We start from the raw sequence: 9,760 nt of genomic DNA on the forward strand, positions 1-9,760 counted from the left end.
TCTTTCCTACATCTCCTCCTTTTTTGGCAAGCGGAGAACGAGGGTGAAGGGTGCCTTCCTTTCCCTCACTGCACAAGCCTGTCCCAGTCTAGCCTGGCTTATTGGCCAGAGTGAGTCTGCGAGAGAGCGCGGAGCGGTGGGGAGCTGTCCGGTGCTGAAGTTGCATTTCGCTCTGCAAGAGGACTCGCCTCGAAGAGAAGAACGGATTCACATCGATTAAACCTCCGGTGACTTTGGCGGATTTAATCCACTCTTCCCCCGAGAACACCTGAAGCCTTTTGAACGAAGACAATCTGCACCGCTTCGTTGTGGGGTTTTATTAGTTCTTTTATAGTTTTTTTGGCGTGGAAGGAACACATTATCGCGCTGGCCAGGCGTGTGGCAGTCGGCGGTGTTTGTGAGTGTGTGTGTTTGTGTGTGAGTGTGTGTCGTGGGGCAGTCATAGTTGCAGCACCATGCCAAGGTCTTTCCTGGTGAAGAAGGTAAAATTGGATGATTTCTCCGCGGATCTGGAGAACGTCTACCGGACCAGGACAGACCTCACCTTGCGTTTACACGACAAAGGTAGGTAGCCTGCTACATGCGGTATAGGCTACGCTGTCCACACACACACACACACACACACGCGCACACACACACGCGCACGCACACACACACACACACACACACACACACACACACACACGCACACACACACGCACGCACACACACACACACACACACACACACACACACACACACACACCACGCAGTATATTAAAATGTGATTTTATGATACAATTAGCCATGGGTAATTTCTATTAAATCCAAGGTGCTGAAAGAGGGTCCATTATTGTATATATATAGTTCCGTGGGTGAATATTGTTGTAGCACCGTTGAGGGGAGGTGAGTCACCTACTAAAGAGTAATTATACAACAAAGATATTGGAGGAAGCACGCGCGCGTGCGGAACGCTATATTACACACCTGTTCAGAAATATTCAACACTTGTTTCAAGCTGCAGTGTTGCTTTTGTTCATGCACAACTTCTGCGGTCTCTCTGGGCATGCAGTATTATGGGCTTTAAAGCCAAAAGATCTGAAGACGTTGATCTGAATTAATTAGGCTTGCACTTGTATAGGCTTATGCTATTGCAAAATATAGGTCTATATATAATACATTCACAGTGATTAGCGAACTTGTAGAAAATAAGAGTTGGTTTGACTTGGTAACTAGTATGTGACCTTTAGCTCGGGCTACTTGGACATAATCGCCCAAAATCAAGTCAAAAGTCACTTGAGAAATCAGCTTCCATCAAGCGCGTTCCGGGTTTTATCGATTTTGGATCATATGCAAGAGATCAGCAGAGATAACAGAACAAATGGACAGATAGTGTTAGGATGAAAAGAAAGACAAGCCCAAACCCTGTTCATTGATTCCGGCGTTGTCCCGTTTACAAGTCTGATTTGTTCATCAGTATATTATGTGGGTTATGCCAATCATGAGAATAGTCTATGGTTTATAGCCGATATAGCCTACTGCACACTTTAGGAAAATGATATGATTAATCACCAATTAGTGCAGCCGTTAGTGTTGCATAACGCATTCTAAATTAACTAGATCACTTACCCCCACAATGCACTTCAGATGCGTGCGGTACCGATGTCTTTTCAATGTAGATTATTGTGTTTTATGATGATCAATATGTGGGGGATTATTTAGTTATAAAATACAAATACATAGGCTTTTTGGTGTTGGGCTATAAACACCATATAGACTAGTGTATGTGATTTTTAGATATTATTTAGGACGACTTAATAAAAGGAACCTCACCACAATATTCGTTGCTTCGTGCAGACATGCGTGTCCCATTTTTGCCATGTTGGCACATTTCTGCCAGATGATTACTCTCGTTTCTTGTAGACACAATAACTGTTGATCGCTGCCGATTCATTTCTTTATACTGTTAAGCGGCCTACACTGAAGATTAATAATAACAACAAAACATAATTGATACTAGAAAAGGCCACATTTCCCAGGATTTCAGTCGTTCATCTTTGCCCCGAAAGCGCGTCTCCATTTTGCCACGTTTGCAAATGTTCTCAATGATGACTTGGCGTAACAGTTGCACGCAATAGACTCGTGTATGGTGTGAAGTGTATGGCTATATTTCATTGTTTAAAACAGAATTTTGGTTTAATTCACCACTTTCAATCTGTTCCCCTGGAGGGCTCACGGGCATAGGCTTTTCTCGGCTTGTTGGTTTTCTATAAGAAGGCTTATAGGCTATTAAGTATCATTTTTTAAAAGACATGCAGCCTATTCTTAATTGAAATTAATCGTTTATTATTTAGCCTTTATTCATTGTGACCTGTGCTGTAGTGTGAACTTCCCCACGCCCTACAAGTGCGTGCGTCACATTATGCAATAATGCACGAAGAAACTAGATGCCATTGCCATGTAAATTAGGCTACCGCACCACTTCAACCTCAATGTCATTGGCACATTGTTGCGCATCATCTTGGGTAATGGGCATTCCGTGCTTAATCTCTCCCCTCGTAAGGAATAGGCCAGTGATGTATTTATAATGCTGAGATTAACAAGCTTTGCTTGATTTGACACGGGATGTGCCACCTCAGCAGCACCTATACGACACCAACAATGCCAGTGCTGGTCGCCTTTGTTTGAGTCCGTCACATGTGGCGTTAATGCGTCTACCACAGTACAGTTTCTGCCTTCACAAGGCACTACACAACACGGTATACAGGGACAAGTTACTGGTTGAATGAACCGGCGTTTGTTTGGAATAATTTATATCCCACCCGTGTTCAGTACGTTGCGTGCTATGATGATGCAGTGTGTATAGTCTATTCAGATGAGATCGAGTAGCCTATAAAGATGAACTGTATGTGGTTGAGCTTGTTGCTTTAGCCTTCCTTAAATTCCCCTGGAGACTGGGCAAATAATAGAGAGGAGTTCCTGTGGCTTAAAGGGGAATACCACTGCATATATAGGCCTAGAAATGCATGCAGACCCCATGCAGTTAAATAATTGATATACTTTCTTCCTTATTCAAAGTCACTAGTGTATATCTATTTGAAACCTTCAGTATAAAAGGATGTTGAAATCACATACAGTATACTTTAATTGAGAAAAAAATATGAATAAAAGATTTTCTATTTACATTTAGAAACAATATACATATATTGCACTGAAAAGTAATTGCCATGTCTTAGTGTCACACAGTTTACAACTACTATGTATTCATGTTTCAACAAAGACAAACCCACTAAACTGTTTGGATGATAATTTAGCCTAAGTGTGATCTTAGCCAGAGTGATCTTGCTCACAGCATTTCACATTGCGACATGTTGTGAGCTTGTAGATCCGCTATATTTTTTTGCAAATTTTCAATTAAAAAATAAAAATAAGGAAATGCAAGTATTGCATTCATTCTGAAGAGAAGCAGGGACAAAATATATCCCCACTGGTAATAAAAAAAGAAGAATAGGGTGCTCGGGTGGTGCAGTGGTAAAGTGCCTGCCCACCACCGCAGAGTCTGCAGGTTCCAATCAACGGCGGTTGGCCCATATATTTGTCACTGCATGCACTCCAACAGGCTGAGGCGGCACCTGTCAGCAGGGAATGTTGGTCAGCATGTGCGACGAAAGCTCTATGTCCTCCCGGTGGGGGCTCCTCACTGGCAGGTGAGCCAGTATACAACAGCAGTGACAAAACACAGAAATGTGTGTGGGGACTGGGGAGGACTAAATTGGCATAACAACCAGTAAGACGCGCAAACGCGGGAAGCGAACGCAGCTCGTACATATTTAAGTTAAGTTATTTTTAAGTTAAGTTTTTAACTTAGCCATAACCATATAAGGAGTCCCCAAAGCAGCTATACGTCCAAATATGGAGTGTGTTGCATAAATCACAATCAGCTCCATATATGGGCACAAAGGGGGGACACACGGACACACACATGGACACACAGACAGACATGATCTGCTAGGTCTCATAGTAAGTGCTCACTGCGTTCGCAACTACATTGGGGAGAATTCTTTCTCCCACAGATTTCCCCCATCCTGAGCTTAGCATTTTTCAGTGCAGTGCTTAATGCTTATGAACACCTGGAAAACCACTATCAATATAGCTTGAATAATATTAGTTTAATTAATATTATATTCTATATTAAATTGCACATAGGGTACTCTTGAGGGGAAAAAAGAAACCCTATGGCTAATGCATAGCAATAGTTAAAAAAGCGGCACATCAGGGTGACTGAACACCTATAGTTTCATTACCATTGTAGATTGAGCAGGTGACTGGAAGGGAGGGAAAACACACAGCATTATGCTACAAAATAGACTATTTAAAACCACAGAGTAGAAGACCATGTGCCACATGGAAAATAAAACGAAACATGTTATGTTTGTATTCACTAATTCAGTATTATTTGCCGGTAAATCTGATCTTTTCCATTTTTTGGTTTCCCTGTTGTTTGCATGAACTGTCTGTTTTCTGTCAACAGACTGCAATGATAGTGTTCACAACCTTTAATGCTACCACGGCAGGAGGAGAAGCAGATCTATAGCATTATGGGAGGCTGTAACTGTGCCTCTAAAATGCCCAGGTGATTCAGAATGGGTTCCATATAACTTCTATTTGCCCATGAAATTATTTATGTGAGTCATGGTAAACTCACCACACTGACAAGTGAACAAACTAAGCCTCAAGCATCAGGTGAGACCCTGTCCTTGTACTGAAATGCCACAGGCCTGCACCGCACAGGATCTGTCCATGGTGCTGCTTCTCATTTTAGCATGCTAAATCAGCAGGCTCAAGACCAGGGTCAGCCTGCACTCATTTTATCTTTTGCAGAGGAAATGTTTTTGCAAGCTCTGCACTTGAGAGAGAGAGACCTAGCCAAGAAAACAGCAACACATAAGTTACTGGCAAAATGTAAGGACCATGCATGATATGAAGCCATGTGAAATGTTCAATCAATGATTTATGAAGATGCAGACTTCTACCATAACTGCGAATGTGTTCCCAATTAATTTATACTCCACCGTTGGCATCTGTTCCAATTTATACATATGTAGGACTACACTCCTCAAATGCATGCACATATATAGCCAATTTGTGTAGGCCCATGTGTATTGGAATATTGGAAGATTAAGAAGGTTCCTACATAATACCCTGTCTCTGCTGAAATTAAGACTATATCATGTCTTTACCCAGAGAAAATAATGGTTTGATTCCATTGCGTGTCCTTAGCTGCTCTCAGTTTCCCATCTCTCCAGAATCAAAATACTGCAAAGCAAAAACTGACTGAAAAATAGTAGCATGCTACATTATCTGGTGTGGGATCAACTCCCAGTTACTTTGTCTGTGTATAATTTCCTCCGTAGCACTAAGCAACTAAATGCTTATGGGAATTATGGAATTGGACCAGCCTCTCTATGTATGAATTGTATAATAATGCGTTTTAAGTTACAATGAATGTGAGAAGTCATTGTGCAGAATGACTATGGAGCGTTGCAGTCCCGCCCCCGACGAGGGCCCAGGAAATAATTCTCTGTTCATTTTCCCCATAGACTTTTCAAAAAGTATTTATTTAAAGACATTTACGCCACGGACAAAGCCAACTCTTGTTGTTTTGTTTTTCTTAATTATTTGATCGGCCCAAAACATTGTGTTTATTGTCACTAGAGCGGTTGCCTGTGGGGCCTCTACAGCTGATCTACTTGGAACGATGCAAGTTTGAAATGCATGCCCCACCCAGATATTCTGTCTGCGTCCCTTTTATGCCCATATATGGAGGTCTTTGTCAGGCATGCCCAAATATGAAATATATGTAGACGTCAGAATGATGTCAAAATAGGCCAGGTCAATATATGGACCCTGGGCAGGGGCCCTGTCCAGAGCTCGGGCAGAGGCCTTTTTGAGGCGGTTCTGGACAACGGTTGGTCCGACCGACTCGACACCAGCCACTGCACCCCCTGCCGTGGTGTGGAACGTGTGTGTTGAATTTGAAGTCGGTGGGGCGAATGGTTCTCGAGTTACGTGGATTACACACAGACAGACAGACGGACGGACGGACGGACGGACGGACAGACACACATCCACTCTAGCCCAGGTGCTGGACAAATGGCAGTACAAGAGAAAGAAATAGAGTTCGCAACACTGGTAAGGAATAACTCAGCTCCACTGGTTTATTAATTCAACGTTTCGATCACTGGGATCTTCTTCAGGAAACCCTAACCCATTCCTGAAGAACTGAGTTATTCCTTACCAGTGTTGCGGACTCTATTTCTTGAATTATTTCCTGGGCCCTCGTCATTCTGAAAGGGGGTGGGACTGCGACGCTCCGTGGTAATTCTGCAAAATGACTGGTCAGCCACTGCATCATTTTTTCTGACTGACCAGTAATGTTTTTATGTTTAGATTAAGAAAAATACGGATTTCTCTCTCCCCCTCCCTCCAGTTGTAGATAGTCAACCAAATCTTTCTATTGTAATTTCCTCTCCTTCAACTAGCAGTTTGGGACTGTAGTTTAAAAGTATTTTTTCATTAGAAAGGTTCTTAACTGAACCAAATGACCTGAAAGTGGCAGCCATGAGAATAACTGGTAGACCTTTCTAAATGCTTAAGGGACAGTAGCCAGTCTTTGTTAGACTATAGGATAAAAAGGATTAGGATATATTGATGTTCCACATTTCCTTGGATCAGCGATACTGAAATCAAGACCACACAAAGCCACTTCAAAGCACAATCAAGTCAACATTTCAAAGTGTTACCTGAGTGTGGTGGTTTTTATGCTTTGTGTGCATATAGGCCTGTAATCAGACAGCATATTGACTATAACTTCAAAATCTGCCAAGGAAATGAAAAGGAGACATTTCTAACCAGAAGGTATTTTAAGTGAACATGTTGTTGTTTGAATCTTCATAACAGTAGCAGGACTAATATATTATGCATACTGTATGTTAGGCCTATCTGTCTGTTGTTTTGTTTACAATATTATTTGAATGAAACCACACTAGAGGGATTTATGATTTATGTTGATAAACATAATTGAACAGAAATTGTGACTGGTAGCGTTTAGCTAGATCTATTATTCGTTAGACTTAGAACAGACAAAGGTCCTGATGAAGGTCTAGCAAAGTTTCCGACAGTGTGCGGGTCCTTTTTGTACCTTATATCTGTAATATTGTATGTTTTCTGCAAATAATCATACAGAGCCTTTTCAGGTTGGTTGAAGTCAAACCAACCTTACCCACGACCTCAAAGACTGGTATGGTACCATTTATTTGGGGTCACGTTTTCTCAGCCCTATGTTACCTCAGTTTAGGGTTGGGCTTGGAGTCAAGGGTTTAGGGTTAGGTATAGGTGTGGGTGTGGTTAGGGGTGTGGTTAGGCTAGGTGTAGGTGTGGTTAGGGGTGTGGTTGGCTAGGTGTGGTTAGTGATAGTTTTGAGGGAACATACTGTGTAAGCTCTCGTTGATTTCAAAATTAATTCTAGTACTGGATATTGAAAGTTATAGACTGGTAGAATTAAAGTGTTAAATCTAGAGTATACAATAGAAAAGGCATAGAAACAACTCAATATATTCAACTATATCACTATATATTTTCTAATCTTGGTCACATTAATACATATAACGTGGAAAGATGGAAAAGATTGCACATGGGAAAGTATCAGTGGTGTGCTTTAGGTGCGCTTATAGAAGTATATAGGCCTATCTTCAGAAATTTTTCAATCAATCAATCAAGCAAGCAAATGAGTAATTAAGTAATGAGATTAAAGTGTTATTAAATGGATATTACATAATGTACATTATATTGTTACGTTAGGACTAACAGGGGTTCTCAAACGTTTCTGAAAATAAAAATCTCAAAAGTGATCGCGGAGCACTGTGGTCAAATGGGTGGCGGGCCACGTGCATTCTCAGAGCATGTGTGTCAAAGTCAATCAAAGAATATGATTTTTGGGCAGGATCTCCTCATGGTACTCTAGTACCTCAAATGCACTAAAATGAAAACTATAGACCTCAAAACAAACTAATCAGACTCCTACTAGACCTGTCACCTCACACCTAGGACTCACCTAACGCCTGCTCATTGTGCTATGGCTATGGGTGGGATGGCTCAGGGTAGAGGACAGCGTACTGTACAGCAAATTGTAATGGGCCTGATTTTCAAGATACCCAAGGGACCAGTGCCCATGTACCTCAAACAAACCACTTCAAAAGAGTGAGAAACGCCTACAGGCACAACACCAGATTTGGCACAAACATGGGGATGAATTAATTCTACTATTATGCCACCAGAAGTGTGGAATGCCCTACCACCAAGTCTTCTAGCTTGCCAAAAGAAATGAGCCCCCACTGTTCTTCTACAAATATACTTTCACTGCTTCTAGTAGTAGCTTTTTCTTTCATTTCATTTTCTTGTACTGTATGTCTTGCTGAATTTAATACATAGGACCACAATGGAAACAAGCCCTCAGGACCTTTTGTGTTATCCCTTTAGCATTATTGTTCCTCTGTACGTTTTTGCAAATGGTTAATAAAGTATTCAATCAATAAATCAAAACCCACTTGCAATATCATCATGGCCCACCAGTGGGCCCCGGCCCACAGTGTTTTAGGGCTTCTATAGGTCACACCAGGAATAGCAAAGAACTGTTTGAAGTTGTATATAGACTCACACTGCTATGTTTCTCACTCTCTACAGCTGGCTACATCAGTGATTACATCAGCCCGGTTGTGTATGATGGTGAAAGTGACAGTGGGATCAAGGTTCCTTCTCCAGACCCCCTCTATGACGGTCTCCACAGTGACTATGGGGCGCCTGACTCAGAGTCCCCCGACAGCCCTGGGTCAGAAATCACAGACGGTTACATTAACGGAGACGCTGCGGTGAGCGAGGGTTACACGGTTGACGCCTTCTTCATCACCGATGGCCGCTCCAGGAGGAAAGCCATCGGCAGCCCCAGGACCATCCAGAGGCACACCTGCAACGAGTGTGGCAAGACCTACGCTACATCCTCCAACCTGAGCAGGCACAAGCAGACACACCGCTCACTGGACAGCAAGATGGCAAAGAAATGTCATACCTGCGGGAAGGTGTATGTGTCTATGCCCGCCATGGCCATGCACCTGCTTACCCACGACCTCAAACACAAATGTGATGTGTGCGGGAAAGCGTTCAGTCGACCGTGGCTTTTGCAGGGCCACATGCGCTCGCACACTGGGGAGAAGCCGTTTGGGTGCGCCCACTGTGGGAAAGCCTTCGCAGACCGGTCAAACCTGCGCGCCCACATGCAGACCCACTCAGCCTTCAAACACTTTAAGTGCAAACGCTGCAACAAGACCTTCGCGCTCAAGAGTTACCTTAACAAGCACTATGAGTCAGCTTGCTTCAAAGGCCCCTTCTCTCCCCTGGGCTCCCTAGATGAATGACCCTCCCTCAGATTGATATACATACATCAAACTACAGACAAAAGAGACAGATTGCCATTACCCTTACAGACTAAACTGTAGACATGAACAATCTATTTTTGGTCAAACTATGACCGTATACTCTCTCGATAAACCTCCCGGACTTCCCCAACCCATCTAGATTTTCCTTGGAGCCTATTGATGATGAACATAATAAAGATAGCACAATTTTACTCCTTGAGATTTGCCCACTTAAGGATTAAACTGATCTACGCATGCACTTCCGAAGAAAAAAATAAACTTCTTCTTCCTCTTCCTCTATCAATCCTGGA

General features: G+C 42.5%; 1 protein-coding gene across 1 annotated transcript; it reads left to right on the forward strand.

Moving 5' to 3' along the window:
• Positions 1-455: 455 nt before the first annotated feature.
• LOC308318428 (transcriptional repressor scratch 1-like) lies at positions 456-9,449 on the forward strand (the record flags this gene model as incomplete). The annotated part of the gene is made up of 2 exons (XM_080767982.1): positions 456-564; positions 8,722-9,449. The coding sequence occupies 2 exons, from the start codon at positions 456-458 to the stop codon at positions 9,447-9,449; spliced, it is 837 nt and encodes a 278-aa protein (XP_080624108.1).
• Between the last annotated feature and the right edge of the window lie 311 nt (positions 9,450-9,760).

Source organism: Protomyctophum bolini (genome assembly GCF_963924005.1).
Source record: "Protomyctophum bolini genome assembly, chromosome: 7".
Lineage (NCBI taxonomy): Eukaryota > Metazoa > Chordata > Actinopteri > Myctophiformes > Myctophidae > Protomyctophum > Protomyctophum bolini.